Genomic DNA, 16,654 nt, shown 5'->3' with positions numbered 1-16,654 from the left:
TCTCTCCTGATGTCGTCTTGTTACAGGAAACGCATTTGATTGGTAACACTTGTCATGCCATGAACCGGAGAGGATATCGCCTGGTCGCCCACGCGGGGTTCTCCTCTGGATCCAGGGGGGTGGGTATTCTAATTAAGACTTCTCTTCCCTTAGCAATTGATGCCACACTTTTAGACGATAGGGGGCGCTATGTAGCTATCGCTGGACGGTTGGAGGGTAGGACTATATCCTTCCTCTCAGTTTATGTCCCCCCTGGTCTGCAGTCAACAACCTTTGCTGAACTGGGACGGGTACTATTGGGGCTTCCTGAAGGAATTTTGATTGTGGGTGGAGATTTTAATTCAGTTGTTTCTGGTAGGGAAGATTGACACCCACCCAGGGACCTTGCAGGGTCGCAGAATTGGCTTAATGGTTTAGTAGACACACTGGGGTTGGTGGACTGCTGGCGATTGCGGCACCCGGCCCAGAACCAATACACTTTCCACTCGGGTGCACATGGTAGCCTTTCTAGGATTGATTACATCTTGATGCCAGCTGCGCATGCCCCCTCTGTAACTGAGGTGCGACATCTAGCTCGGGGAATATCCGACTACTCCCCCTTGTGGCTTCGGATGGAGTTGCGTGTAGGTGCAGAGGGGCGGGTAGCCCCGATTAATCCGTGGTATCTCCGTACCCCTAAGACCCGTGCGGCGTTGATTAAATCCCTCAACCACTATTTTGTCGAAAATCTGGGATCTGTGTCTTCCGCGGTGTCGCTCTGGGAGGCCTTTAAGACGGTCATCCGAGGCCAGGCGTTGTCATTGATAGCTGGTGCGAAAAATAGTAGGAATGAGGAGGTGGTGAGACTAGAGACAGAGATCACCGAATTGGAACGTACTCTGGAACAGGGCATCACCCGTGAGAAGATGCATGTCTTGATTCTTAAACAACTTGACCACAGGGCGCTTGTCACAGATGCCGCGAAAGTCATGGGCAGGGAGCAACAGGGGCGATTTGTATGATGTTGGGGATAAAGCTGGCAAGCTGATAGCATGGTTAGACAAAAAAGAGAGGGCTAGTCGCTTGGTTCCCGTGATTGAGAGATTGAATGGTATGCGTGTGACTGATCCCGAGGTGATTGTCCAGAGTTTTGCGTAGCACTTCCAGGAAGTGTATTCCCCCGTGTCGGATAGACCGGAGGAAGACTCCCATTTCTTGTTGCGAGATATAGCATTGCCCTGCTTATCTGACTCCGATAAAGAGTTGCTGGATGCTGTAATAACCGCAGATGAAATAGCTCTCGCTATACGCTCCATTTGTTCGGGAAAAGCGATGGGCCCTAATGGTCTCCCCATTGAACTCTATAAACTACGCCCCGATACAGTAGCGCCGTATCTTCGTGACATGTTCTTGGAATCGCGGGACATGGGCTCTCTTCCCCGTGATCAGCGTCTTGCGACCATAGTAGTGATTCACAAGGAGGGGAAGCCAAGGGACCGCTGTGCCTCTTATAGGCCGATATCACTCCTTAACGCAGAGGCCAAGATCCTTGCTAAATTGTTAGCTAACCGTATAATAAAGGTGATTGGTGACTTGGTTCATCCGGACCAATCCGGTTTCATTCCTCATCGGAATACGGCTATGAATCTGCGACGGTTGCACGGCATTCTCGCGAGGACTTCGTCGTTGCGTGAGCCGGCCATCTTGGCCTCTTTAGACGCCACGATGGCCTTTGATACTGTTGAGTGGCCATATTTGTGGGCCGTACTGGCTAAGTTCGGTTTTGGTCCTAGTTTTATTAGCTGGGTCAAGCTCCTTTATGAAGATCCGTTGGCTCAGGTTGTGGTAAATGGTCGGGTTTCCAAGCCTTTCGTTCTTGGAAGAGGTACAAGACAGGGTTGTCCATTGTCTCCACTCTTATTTGCCCTGGCTCTTGAGCCCCTAGCTGCATGGATTAGATGGGAACCATCGATGAAAGGTATTCAGTGGGCCCCAGACTTTGAAGACCGGATTTCGCTCTATGCGGACGATATACTGTTGTACCGGACGTCGCCCCGGAAGTTGTTAATAGTTTTGTTTGATGTCCTTACATCTTTTGGTAAAAATTCCGGCTTAGTTATTTAACTGGACTAAATCTTATTTATATGTCCTTTCGGGTGAAGTCCCTCTTTTGCCGCGCGCTTGTCCCATCCAGGTTGCACACGCGGGTTTTAAGTATCTTGGGATATACGTGTCGCTGAACCAGACTGTCCGATACGAACAGAATTTGCTCCCACCGCTGAACCGGTTGAAGCTAGATGTTGTGCGCTGGCGCAAACTACCGCTTTTGCCACTCGGCTGTGCGGCGCTTTTTAAGATGATGTCATTGTCACGCTTTCTATATGCTCTTCTTAACACTTTTGATGTAATCCCCGCAAATTATTTTCGGGCTATTGAGAGTCTCCAGAGGAAGTTGATTTGGGACGGGCGTTCACGTATCGCCCTTGCCAAGCTGACACTACCGTGGTACGATGGCGGTATTGCTCTCCCCGACATTAAGCGATATTATTGGGCCTCTCAATTAGGGGCCATTAATCATGGTATGTATGCCCCCGAGTTGAACCCTGCTTTTGCAATGGATAGATGGTTGTTGCCGGGGGGAGATTATTATAGAGCGCTTTACTCCAGACTAGATGGCGGGAGACTCTCTGGACCCACAAAGATGGCGGTACGGATATGGGACTGTGCAAACAGTGCGATGGGTTGGAAAGATCGACTGACCCGGGCGACCCCGCTTTTTGCTTCCGAGAGGCTGGGTAGCTTGTGGAAAACGAAAGGATTTGAGAAATGGGATTGATTGGGATCAGTAAGGTTAGTGACCTCTGGGTCAAAGGCAAGTTTAAAACTTTTGAGGAATTGCAAGTAGAGTTCCAACTTAGTAAGATGGAATATTTTCGATATGCCCAGGTCCATCATGCTTTGCGGTCGGTTTTTCCCGAGAGAGCAAGTATTCCGGAATCCTCTCTGCTTGAGGATAGAATACTAGATGGTCATGTGCCGGATAGCACTATTTCTTTCATATATAAAAAGCTAATCAATGGTAGAACTGACTTGTTAGTGCTCCTCCGGGACGTTTGGACCCGAGACGGTCTTGAACTAGACGACGAGGACTGGCAATCCGCGATCTCTTCTCCTAAGGAGGTCGCGATCCCGGCCCGTCTCCGGTTGGTGCAACTTAAAATTCTACACAGAGTCTATGTGACTGGTCCCCGCTTGATTAGAATGGGTTACTCCACAGATGGTCTTTCTAAGTGTGGTTGTGGGTTGCTCGGGACTTTTTTGCATATAATTTGGGAGTGTCCCGTGGTTGCTGCCTTCTGGATCGGGGTGCACAATAAGATGGGAGAGGCTACCGGTGTTGATCTACAACCTGAGGCTAGACGCTGTCTCCTGAATGTCTGGGAACCCACTGATTATAATGTCGCACAGACGCAGTGGGCAACCCTAGGAAATATGGTTGCTAAGAGAGACATAGCACAGTTGTGGAGTTCCCAGAGGCCACCCACAGTTGAGGCTTGGATGGAAAACATGGATTGGTGCATGTTTAGGGAGAAGACGGTTTATGTTGCACGGTGGCGACCCAGGAAGTGGGGTAAGGTCTGGGGTCATTGGAACACTTACCGTGGGGATATTTGCACTCCTCCTCTTTTGGATGTCCCCGGGTTTCAGCTTTCCCCCTGACCCACCATTCCCGTAATGTGGACTAATTAATTGCTCTGGAGTTAGTCTCTCCCCTGTGTCCGTTCCCTGATATAATTTATAAACTTTACTGTATGACTTTTTGCACTTCCCTCCTCGTTCGGACGATATCCTATTGTACTGTATTTTTTGCCTTGTATGTTATTTACCTTTAATAAAAAGATTTAAAAAAAATAAGAAAAGAAACTCCTTCCCCAGTAAGGAGACTGCGCTTCAATCGCTGCACGCTTACGCTCCGAATTTTATTGCTGCTCTGTTTTAACTGTTTTTATCCACATACTTGCACTTTAAAATCATTCCCACACTAGCGGCACCGGATTTTCCGGTCCATGTCTCTATGGTGTGTGTAAATTTTAATTCGATGTGCTGCTAGCCCACTTGCACTTTTACCTTCCCGCCTGCTTTAGTCTCCTCCGCCCTTTTCAGGAGGGAGGTCGGATTGGGAGACCAGTAGCGCGACGCTTCCGCCCCCGGACAACTTCCGGTAGGTTTGCAGTCTAGCTCTCAGTCTAGCCGCCCTACTTATTCAGGATGGTGCAAGCGCACATCCCAGTAAGGAGACTGCGCTTCAATTGCTGCACGCTTAGCGCTCCGAATTTTTTTGCTGCTCTGTTTTAACTCTGTTTTTATCCACATACTTGCACTTTAAAATCATTCCCACACTAGCGGCACCGGATTTTCCGGTCCATGTCTCTTTGGTGTCTGTAAATTTTAATTCGATGTGCTGCTAGCCCACTTGCACTTTTACCTTCCCGCCTGCTTTAGTCTCCTCCGCCTCCTCGACCCTTTTCAGGAGGGAGGTTGGATTGCGAGACCAGTAGCGCGACGCTTCCGCCCCCAGGCGACTTCCGGTAGGTTCGCGGTCTAGCTCTCAGTCTGTCACAAAACAAGGCAGATTGACTAACCTTATGAACCAGGTACAGCAGGAGCGATGTCGGTGCTAGTTTCTTCCCTCCCTAGGAGTGGTACCTCTAGTGAGTTCTATATAGAAACACTCCCCTATGAGGACCTCACCCAGGGAAGGGGAAAAGTGGAGAAAGAAAATATAAAGGCTGGCAGCCAGAAACCATCTACAGCAGTTGATGACCAGATCGGTACCATCCGTATTCCTGTGTTTTGGTTCCTGCAGAAAAGACATAAGCGATACACATAAATACAACCCCCCCATCTCTTCTACCTATCAATATATACTAAGAATAAGTGTATGTATGGACTCACTTAAGAAGACTGCCACAAACATCCAAGTGAAAAGATTGCAAAAAAGGTAAAAATAAAGTAAAGTAGAAAGAAACAAAAGCTACCCATGAATTACAGTTCTGTTGGGCTATAAGTTGTAGCCTTCACAGGTAACTAGTCATTCAATAAAACAGCCACTTAGCTCATGAAAATATTTCTTCCCGTTAGCAGCGTGGTGTCTGGGTAATTTCAATAAGAGATCCCGAAGCAATAACTCTTGCCTCCTTGTGACCTCAAAAAGTACGATCCGAGCCACTCAACAGCTCTCAGTGGAGACAGCAAGATAGGAACCTCCGTCCCGAAGCCAAAGTCTAAACGTCAGAGTTCAATATTTCCGTAATTGAAGAAGAGAGCGTCTCCCACACGCTTTCGTCTTCTTGGCTCCAAGCAACAGTTCTAAATTGCACCAAACACAGCTATCACAGAGAGCGTTCCACGCGGCTCTCCCCAGCGCGGCTCCCAGCGCGGCTCCAAGATACGGGTCAAGGTTCACGGTACGCCGTGAACACAGGGAGTATCTCTGCCGTTCTCCAATGCGGCCATCCGATGGGAAAAAAACAAACAGCGAAGGAATACTGAACAACGACAACGGAGAGTCCAGGGCAACACCACAGGTGACAAGCACCGGGTGTAAGCAGGAAGAAGCAGTTATAGGACACAGAGAAACAACAGAAGAGAAAGAGGACAGACCACATAAACGGGCATTCTAGGAGACGTAGTCTCCAGTCTGATGTGCCTAAATCGTGACACAGTCTAGCCGCCCTACTTATTCAGGACGGCGCAAGCCCGTCTGCGCCCATCCGCGCTAAGTCTGCACTCTGGGCGAATAATGCTGCCCAATGTATCTCTAAGCCTACTGCCGTTATGGCACTTTCCAGTGAATGGCTAAAATCCCTGAATCATCTAACATCATGCCCAGCCCCAACAGTGTGCCACACAGACTTCAGGGAGAATTTCAACTGTCGGAATGGCGGATTCCACTTCTCCTGCCCCTTTGTAGAATCGCAAGCTCAGTCTGTCTCAGCTGTGACCAGGAATATTAGAGCTTGCCTCGTTAATGCCAGGTCAGTTAAAAAACATTTTGTTGACATTGCTGATCTAATTACCGATAATAATCTCGATCTTCTGTTTGTCACAGAAACCTGGCTGGATTCCTTTTCGAATCCCGTGGTAGCTCTCGCTACGCCTATAGGTTTTAAGGTACTTAGAGCTGACAGACAGTCTGGCAGGGGAAGCGGCCTAGGTATCTGGTATAGAGAGGCCTGGTCACTTCTCTTGGAGACCTCCACTATTTGGGGTGAGTGTGAGCCTCTGAATTTTAATATTCAACTCTCAGCCCACTTCTCTTTAGGGGCCTCCCTTATTTATCGCCCTCCTGGGCCTAGTAAAGGTTTCCTAGACTCCTGTGCAGATGCGCTAGCAGATAGAGCACTGCGCTTCTCCAAACTACTGGTCTTAGGAGACTTTAACCTACATCTCGACCTCAGGGAGGCACCTGACACCCTTACTTTCTCTGATACGCTACACCTAACCAATCTCTCCCAAAGAGTATGCTATACCACGCATGCCGGAGGACATACTCTTGACTCCATCTGCTCCAATTTTGATATAGTAGAGGAGAAGCCGAATCCGGTCGCCTGGACCGACCACTTCCCGGTATTTTTCGCCTGGGCTTTGGGTAAGGCCGTGCGGCCATCGGCCTGCGTGCGGCCTCCAGCGTTTAGGAAAATAAACGCTGACTCACTGGCCGCCTCTCTGACTGCATCTCGGCCCTCTCTTTCCGCTGATCTGGAGACTAATGTCCTCCAGTTTTCTAACAGGATATCCGGTGCGGTCAGAGAACCCTCTGTCCCCCGCAAAGACATGCTGAGAAGGGAGTCCCCTTCTAAGCCATGGTACAAAGCCGACTTGAAGGCCCTTAAACATGCCTGTAAAGTGGCTCAGAGAGCGTGGCGGGTCAGAGGCTATGATGTCTGCGGGAAATTGGTCCTGAGATCTAAACAAAGATTGTACAATGGAGCCATTAAAGAAGCAAAAATAAAATATTTTGCTACCCGTATAGAAGGTGCAAAAAACAATACTAAAGAAATGTTTGCAATGGTTCAGAGCTTTGTGGTGCCGACTGCCCAATCGATATCGACGCCAGTTACCAATCGCTGGTGTAACGTCCTGGCCTCATTCTTCCAAGACAAAATTCTTCGCATTCAGGATTCTTTTGCGAAGGTCCAGAGTAACACTGAAGTGATTCAGTGGGAGCCTTTGGCGAGAGCTAATGGTATGCCAAATCTCTCAGAGGTTGAGCCCGTTGACCTTATAAGCTCACTTAAAATTCTCCGAGCTTTAAGGTCGGGCTCACCTAGTGACCCCTGTGCGGTGAGGTTGTTAGCCGCAGTAGCAGATACGATAAATCCCGAAGTGAATCTGATGATCAATAAATCTCTGTGTATGGCTCTGGTTCCTCAATCTTGGAAGTTCGCCTTTATTTTGCCCCTGCTCAAGAAACCTACTCTTGATCCGACAATACCCGACAACTATCGGCCCATTTCACTCCTTCCCAGTATAGCCAAGGTCTGCGAAAAGGCGGTCACGGCTCAACTTACGAACTTTGTGAAGGAGACAAACCTGCTCCACCCAGCGCAGTCTGGTTTTCGTGCCGCTTACAGCACGGAATCGGCTCTGCTTGAAATGTCGGAGGCTATCCGCGAGTGTATGGATGCCGGCGGGAGAGCGGCACTTATCATGCTAGATCTCTCCGTGGCATTCGACACCGTGCCTCATGTCAAACTCCTTAAACGCCTCTCCGACATCGGTATTGCTGGGTCAGCCTGGAACTGGATCAGCTCTTTTCTTGAAAATCGACATCAGCAAGTCTGGCTCCCGCCGTGTTCCTCTGCAGTCTTACTGGGGTCCCGCGGGGGTCATCACTTAGCCCTCTGCTGTTTAACATCTATCTGACTCCGCTGGTTTTTCTGGCGGAGTCCTTGGGGGTGAAGGTGATGGCCTAGGCGGATGACACCCAGTTGCTCTTCACCTGGTCAAAAGATGATCATGCGGTTGATTTAGCCAAACACTGTCTGGCCTCGGTTTTTGGCTGGCTGGCCGATGCCCACCTCAAATGTAATGCAGGAAAGTCGGAGGTGCTTCTCTTTGGTGCTTTTCCAGTCAACTTTAGGGAGAAACTATGGCCCTCCGATTTCACCTGCCCTTCTGCCAAGAAAGGGGCAGCAAAAAACTTTGGCGAATGGTTCGATGAAGACCTCAATTTTAAAACCCATATTAAGAAATTGGCAGGCACCTGCTTTGGTATACTTAAGACCATGAGGAAATTTCTTCCTTATCTCCTGGACAGCACAAGGGAAACGGTAGTCCGTGCCCTGATCCTCTCGAGATTGGATTACGCCAATGCTGTCATGGCCAGCTGCCCAGGCTTTCTAGTTAAGAAATTACAGGTAATACAGAATTCTGCAGCCAGACTTCTAGTCGGTGTTTCGGCCCGTCAGCCTGTGCGGTGTTACCTTCGCGCTCTACACTGGCTCCCTGTGGAGGTCCGTCTCAAATTCAAAATACTCATGATAACCCACAGAGCCCTTTACGGTTCGGGCCCAAAATACCTACAGAAACGGCTAGCTTTTTACTCGCCTGGGAGACAACTACGCTCTTCCAGCCAGCAGCTGATGCTGACACGCAGGTTCTCCCGCCATCGGTTGGGCGGGAACTCCTTTTTACGCCGCGCCAGTTTGGCGTGGAACAAGTTACCCTTGGCACTGCGTAACACGCAAGATCCCTTGGTGTTTAAGAAGAAACTAAAAACATTCCTTTTCTAGTGCCTTGCTTTACAGCATTTTCTCTGTCAGTCTTCTTTCTGGATGCAAGAGCCGGGACACTCATGAGTAGCTAAGCGCTATACAAGTTAAAATAACATAACATAACATAACAAAGCCTGGCAATTGGAGCACAACTTTGAGTCATGGTCACGCTCCAGACTCCACAAACAAACAAGGTGTGGGTTTGTCACCAACATGGTGAGGTGACAGGCGCTACATGGTTTGAAACCTGTTTTTGTCAATGACATCCTTGACACACCAGGAGGAAAAAAAAACTAAAAAAGTTTTGACAAAATGTCTCAAAAATCCTTTAAAAAATGAACAGTAGCTCGTCTCTACAGTCAGAGCTGGCTGGAGCAGAACGAAAAGAACTGATGTCAGCACACTGAGGTGGCGCCAATATAGGTGACACGGATGTCACTTCCGATGTGGATGACGATGACGCTTGGAGCCAACTGCTGCTACCTACCGGTATGCAGGGGTACTGCTAAGAAAAATATTCCAGATCCAGTCTGACAACTGGGGGAATTCAAAGGTAAGGAATCTGTGGCTAGAAGTCTCTACCATACCTTAAAGGCACAGAGTCTGATTTCATACATGCAGTGCCGCAGCCTATAAGTCTACATTGTCCTCTTCCTTCTTCACTGTTTTCCTATGAAAAGGGTTTGGGCAATGAGATTCATAAGGACAAATTACATAGCTCCAGCAAATGTTCCTGTTTTTATTACCTATATATTATTTATTTTTTAATGCAAACTAAAGCAATTGACCAATAAAGCCTCATTTATAAGCTGCAAAACATTTTAATAAATAAAGTGCTTATCCTGGCCTTACTGAAGAATTGCGAACATCTACACTCAAAAATATATATTATAAAGAAGTGCTCGGAATCCACGCAAGTGGACGTGACTATTGAATAAGTTACTTACCTTCAGTAACGATATATTTGTAAGAAACATAGGTTAGTTATAGATTCCTTACCTTAGAATTACCCCCAAGCATCAGACTGGATCTGGAAAGTTTTTCGTCAGCAGTTCCCCTGCGCGTCGGAAGGTGGCATCAGTCGACTCCACGTCCGTTGTCGGCGTCCTGGTCGCCAGGATGACGCCGCCCTCACACGCTGATGTCAGTTCTGTACACGACTTTCCACGCCAGAAGCGCAGAGCCATGCAAGACACTGACCACTGGTGCACAAAACTAGGGCCCTAAGAGGAAGTCCTTAACCCTAGAAGACAGTTCCAAGAACGGGGAGGATGGTTGGAGCGGTAAGGAATCTATAACTAACCTATGTTTCTTACAGATATATTGTTACCGAAGGTAAGCAACTTGTTCATCTGAAAGAAACAGTTTGTTATAGATGCCTTACCTTAGAATGGATACCCCAGCAATACCAACCACGGAGGTGGGTCTGCGAACCAAGTTCACACCAGAAAGTCCTGGAGAACAGAACGCCAAAGAAGCTATCTCTCCGGACGTGGCTGTCCAAGCAGTAGTGTCTCGTAAACGTGTGCAGCAATGCCCATGTAGCTGCATGAAAGATGTCATTTAGGGGGACTCCTCAACCCAAAGCAGTAGTAGCTACCGCCGCCCTGGTGGAAAGGGCGCTCAGCCCCACTGGAGGCTCCTTCTTAGCCAAAGAACTGCAGGTTTGGATGCACAGAACGACCCACCTGAAAATGGTCCGGTTATGCACGGCCCGAACTTTCTTGGTGCCAACGGAACCAACAAAGAGCTGGTCATCCACCAGGAATTGTTTTGTGCGATCCATGTAGAAAGCACACGTTTGGGATCCGGGTGGTGGAGTCTCTCTTCCTCTTTCGAAGGCGGAAAGAAGGTGGACAAAGAGATGGTTTGGCCAATGTGGAAAGAAGTAACCACCTTGGGAAGAAAGGAAGGTCTAGTTCTAAGGACGACCTTGCCCGGATGAACAGCCAGAAAGGGAATCTTGGAAGACAGAGCTTGTAGCTCACTCAACCTGCGCGCAGAGGTGATGGTCACCAGAAAAGCAGTTTTTAAAGTGAGAAGTCTCAGAGGACAGTTATGTAGTGGCTCAAAGGGAGCGCACATAAGATATGTCAGAACCAAGTTCAAGTCCCACTGGGGCATTACGAAGGGAACAGGAGGAAAAAGATGAGTAATGCCCTTAAGAAATCTATTTACAACAGGGGACTTGAAAAGAGAAGGCTGATCAGGGAGCCTGAGGAAGGCTGAAATGGCCGAGAGGTAGCCCTTAAGAGTGCCAAGAGCAGAGCCCTGCTGGGCCAAAGATAGGAGAAACAAGAGAACCTTAGATAGAGGGGCAGAAAGGGGATCCACAGCCTTTGCTCTGCACCAAGCCACAAATGTATTCCATCTGCAGGCGTATACTGTCTTAGTGGAAGGACGCCTGACTGCCAAGATTACATCACAGACCTCGGGAGGCTGGTCAAACGCCATCAACTGCCACCGCTCTATCTCCACGCAAGGAGGTGGAGGCTGGACAGGTTCGGGTGGAGGACCGTCCCCTGTTGCTGCGACAGAAGATCCTCACGAAGAGGCCGTCTGGTCGGAGGATCAATGGCCATGTTGAGCAGCTCGGGATACCAGACTCTTCGTGCCCAATCCGGAGCCACAAGAATGACTTGGGCCCAGTCGCGCTTGATCTTCTTCAGCACTCTGAGAAGAAGTGGCATAAGGAAGGGGTATAAAAGACTGCAACTCCACTCGCAACGAAAAGAGTCACCTACTGAGTGCCGCCTTGCAAATTCCAATGCTCAGAATTGCTGACATTGCGCATTCTCTAGGGTGGTGAAATGATCTAACCAAGTCTCCTACCACTGCTGAAAGAGACCTTACACCACCTCTGAGTGAAGACGCCATTTGTGATCCATCATGCACCTGAGTTCGTCCGCCCTGGCGTTCAGTAAACCTGCCACGTGTTGAACCACCAGGGATAGGCCCTGATGTTCCAGCGATGTCCAGACGTGGAGGGCCTCTTGACATAGAGTCTACAACCACACCCTGCCTTCTTTGTTGCAGTACCACATGGCGGTGGTGTTGTCCGTGAACCCCGCACTATTCTTCCACGGACAGAGGGAAGGAATGCTTTGAGTGCCAGACGGATCGCGCGAAGCTCCAGATGGTTGAAATGGAGCCCAGACTCCGCAGAAGACCAGAGGCCTCTGATCTCCACCTCCACCATGTCACCGCCCCATCCCAGAAGGGATGCGCCTGTCACCACTGTGTGTTCTGGTTGGGGAAAGGAGAGGGATCTGCAGTTGACCCAATCCTGGTTCGTGAGCCACCACTGCAATTGTCGTGCAGTGCCTTCCAAGATCTGGATGCAATTGGACGGATTACCCTGATACTGCGTCCACTGGAACTTCAGGTCCCACTGCAGAGTCTGCATATGCCACCTGATATGATCGACCAGCAGGATGTAGGATGCCATTAGGCCCATCAGCCTCAGGGTCATCCTGACCTAAACCTGGGATAGAGGCTGAAAGATCTGAATTATAGCCTAAATATCCCTGACCCGCTGTTCGGGAGGATAAACCCGAAACTGCATCATGCCCAGAACCGCTCCGATGAAGAGGGGCTTCTGAGAGGGGGTCAGGTGTGACTTCGGCACGTTGATGGGGAACCCCAATAAATGCAGGAGGTCCACCATAGTCTGGAGGTGGGAGGTGACAGCCTGGGGTGAGCCCGCCTTCAACAGCCAGTCGTCGAGATAGGGCAGGACTGGAACCCCTGATCTGCGCAGATGAGCTGCAACCACCGCCATCACTTTCGTGAACACCAGAGGGGCGCTGGTAAGGCCAAAGGGGAGCACGGTAAACTGAAAGTCCTCGTTACCTACCGTGAACCGCAGGTAACGCCGGTGGGCCGGCAGGACGGGGATGTGAAAATTAGCGTCCTGCAAGTCCAACACTCCCATCTAGTCTCCAGGGTTGACGGCAGACAAGACCTAAGCGAGCGTCAACTCTTGAACTTCTCCTTCCGGAAGAAGTGGCTGACGTTCCTGAGATCCAAGATAGGACACAGGCCTTTTAGAGCACCAGATAGTAGTGGGAATAGCAACCACAATCTACTTCTGGAGCAGGAACACACTTGATGGCACCCTTGCCCAAGAGTGCCAAAACTTCCTGTTGGAGAATGGCCAGATGATCCTCTGACATGCAATGGTACTGAGGTGGCATGAAGGGAGGGGTAGTCTCAAAGGGGAAGGAGTAGCCCCTTCGGACTATTTGAGAAACCCACCTGTCTGACGTGATGGTGCACCAGTGGGGGAGGTGATGGCGGATCCTGCCGCCCACTGGCGTTTGGTGGCCCTCAAAGGTCGGACTAGGAAGGTTTGGAGGCTGCTGTAGAGGGGGCAGAGGCGGACTGGCCCACCCGCTGGCCGACAGAACCACACCGGTGGTTCCCACGTGCTGGGGCTGAATAGCTGGCGCCGGCCTGCTCTGGCTCTGGGCGGGACACCCCTTCCGTAGTCACAAAAGTGGCGAAAGGCAGACTGCGCAGAACGGGTGGGTGAGAAACCCATGCACCTGGCCATAGCCCAAGAGTCCTTAAAGCACTCTTGGGGCCGTGGGCCCATGGTTTGACAGTCGGAGCACGACTTGGGGTCATGGTCGCACTTCAGGCAGAATAGGCAGACAGGGTGCGGATCCGTCACCAACATCAGTTGGGTACAGGAACCACATGCCTTGAAACTGGGCATTCCTCGTGCACCAGGAGTTGGTTCAAGACTCAAAAATGAAGAACGTCGCAAAAAAACTCAGTCAAAAAGTGACTGGGGTACCGCTCTCTCCAGATCTGCGCTTGCTGGCGCGGAAAAAGAAAGAACTGACGTCAGCACACGAGGGTGGCGTCGATGTAGTTATTGCGATGTCATCCCGGCAACCACGACGACGGACGCAGAGTCGACTGATGCCACCTTCCGACGCGCAGGGGTACTGCTGACGAAAAACGTTCCGGAACCAGTCTGACACCTGGGGGTAATTCTAAGGTGAGGAATCTATAACTAACTGCTTCTTTCAGATCAGTGCTTATGATTATCAATGGTGGTGATCCTCTGAGAGAGAACTATATTATTGCAAACCGTAGCAACATAAAAAAGGACTTTCCAGTTCAAGTTTTTTTTAACACTTTCGGCATAAAAAGCATTTTGTGCACACAGATAAAAACACAATTTATCACTCCACCAAATACATTTAAAAAAACAGCAAATAGCAATTGAGTGTAAACAAACATTTAAGAAAGTTAAAGGAACTGATTTAAAACCTTAAAAAAAAATTGAGTGAAGGTTTGGTGTGGCGCTAAGAGATATGTACATTTTGTAAATTTCCAGTCATTAGTTCAATGTATTAAAAGACTCTAGGGTGAGCAGGAAGTTGAAAACAAAACATACTCCACATTCTATGTAATCTTCTTTGAACAAACCCAGGCGGGAGGTGTCCTTTGAGAAATTTAGGGGACATATTTTATCTCAGTACAGGAGTAAAGAAGAAAGAAGGAAGAGGAGGAAAAAAGAGAAGGGATATTTTTCATAGGCGACGAGATGTGGATTTCGGTCAAGAGGAAAATAATATAAAAGGTCAATCAAGAACAGTTTGGATGCTTGAGAAGGATCCTCCTTGATATCTCTGGCAGGTTTCCTAAGCCACATCCTCTGGTAATGCAATCCCTTGCTAAATTCCATGAATCTATGCATTTTTTTTAGCTGTCGTCGATCTGAAAGCGGACTCAATCCTGACTGCATTTTTCTCTCTTTCATAATGCCTGCCATGATTCATAACGTCTAACTTTGGAAAAACTTTTAAGAATGCAATTTAATCGAGCTTCAAACACTCAATTTTAACATGGAAAAAGATTGTTCCTACTTGGTTCTCGTTCTTACATTCATCAAGGGTGCGTCCTCTATTAAGAATTGTGCACTGAGTGCTAACAAAATAAATGTTTACATATGAAGTAAAAAAATCGTTTTTATGCATATCAAATTAACAATGGAGCTATTAAAGTAACTTACATCAGTGGTCACTTATGCTCCCACAAGCTCTGTTCACTTTTTAAGGTGGTGCAGGGAGGAATGTATATACAACATCAATTTTATCCATCGGTAGAATCTTATACTCAAGCAGTTATTTTGTCATAGTGTTATAGCTCCAGCCCTAGGTAGTCCCTATGGCTCAACACCCTGTTCGCATTTCTTGGGCTTTTTTTGGGACTATGAGCTATTGATTGACATTTGTGGAGTCCACTCCTGTGGCCATGTTGTAAAACTCCATTAGGATTGGAAACTGAGTTTTCTCACTGCCTTTCCGCTGTTCTAAACGGCTCTCCTTCCAAGGTCATAAACTAACTCCTCATTGCTCCCTAACTAGATCTGTCTTATCAGTGCCAAGTAGAAATCCTTTTGGGCTGCATACACGAAGAGCCATATACAAAGGGTAATAAAACATACCAATACATTGGTAAGACACGATGGTTGCAGCTTTCGCAACGAAAAGCTCAAAATTAAAATCAATTGGACCCCTTCAAAAAGACTATGCTAGAATAAAATATAGAATCCTGCGGTTATGGAAAAATGTCAGTGTCAATAAGGAATAAATATGTTCATTTTATTGCGTCTTAGTCTCTATTATAAAATAGCTAAATTATTCCAGTCAAAATGAGATCCAAAGAATACAAACGATGTGACACGTTTATAAACTGTAAGCACTGGCATGCGGCATTAAAAGGATGAGGATCTGGCACAGGAAATGCACATATTCAAAATGCGTGTTGACTGATTCTGTATCCGTTGAGTGATGAAGATAAGTTTCTGTAAATAATGGCAAAAAGCCAGGCTGAAGCTAATATTCGCGTGTTTCTTTATCTAAAAACGTAACAAGTTTGAATCTTGTTCGGACAAAATACCCAACACTGACGTCATCTTACTTTATATGTCGCATAAAAATGTGATAGAAAATGCCTGATACTTATAATACATCAAATATTAGAATTCTTACCACAACAGGTTCGCCTGTTGCGCTATCGGCAGTGAGGACCCCAGGTGCGGCATTGATTACAGCTGCATGAATTGTGCTCGGCAGCTGAGCATATTCCGGATGCTTCTTTCGAATGTGCTGCACCATCTTTGTCTGTAGGTTACAGAGAAAAAAGGCAAGTCATGTATGGAGCCACCCAGAAGGTTATTTGTGAACACTGGGAATGCTTGCAAATGAACGATAGGTGGCATAAATCAGTTGCCATCTGAACAATCACTCACACCATGCTCACTCCACTCCTTCTCAGGCGTACATTTTGCAACGGCGTTCATGGGGCCTATTATGCCTGTTCATTGACAAATCTAGAACAAGTACAAACCTCTAATATATATTTGCCTTCTTGAAAGCACTTTTCATTACTGTCCGAAAGTCATAAGAACTTTCCCTTCTGTATATGGCTTTGTATAGTTTATCAGGCCCACTCATATATCACTACCTTACTGTATGTCAGACCCTATTTGGAGGGCCAGAGAGCAGCAACTGTGGTGGCTAGCATCATTTGCCTATAGTGTTCTGCTATGGCTCTGCAAATAAGGCAACATGGAACCTTTCCGCACTCGTCTCTTATGGTAGCAGACACCAGCAGTCAAAGTCTCTTTCCAAAGGTAGTGTGGCTGACAAAGGCCCAGAATTCAAAAGGCGGACATAATAACTCACTGTACAGCCAAGTGCTCGTATTTTAGTAAAAGCAGAGTACTTTAATATCACAGCAAATCGAAGTCTACAAAATCAGAGAGGGATATAACTACAAAGTTAATGATCTCACCCACAGGCTGTAAGTTAAGCACTACACGTACTACAGTGTCTTTCTCCCAAGTCTACAGTGCCCCTCAACGCCTAAGGTGA

General features: G+C 47.9%; 1 protein-coding gene across 6 annotated transcripts in view; it reads right to left on the bottom strand.

Moving 5' to 3' along the window:
- PRDM10 (PR/SET domain 10) overlaps positions 1-16,654 on the bottom strand; it is a 1,331,210-nt gene that overhangs the window by 403,855 nt on the left and 910,701 nt on the right. For all 6 annotated transcript variants that reach the window (XM_078681965.1, XM_078681964.1, XM_078681969.1 and 3 more), the window contains one exon: positions 15,770-15,901. In XM_078681965.1, the coding sequence (XP_078538091.1) occupies positions 15,770-15,901 (132 nt within the window). The remainder of the gene's footprint in view (positions 1-15,769; positions 15,902-16,654) is intronic.

The sequence above is a fragment of the Lissotriton helveticus genome, chromosome 3_1 (assembly GCF_964261635.1).
Source record: "Lissotriton helveticus chromosome 3_1, aLisHel1.1, whole genome shotgun sequence".
Classification (NCBI taxonomy): domain Eukaryota; kingdom Metazoa; phylum Chordata; class Amphibia; order Caudata; family Salamandridae; genus Lissotriton; species Lissotriton helveticus.
This window is presented reverse-complemented; position numbering and strand designations above follow the sequence as displayed.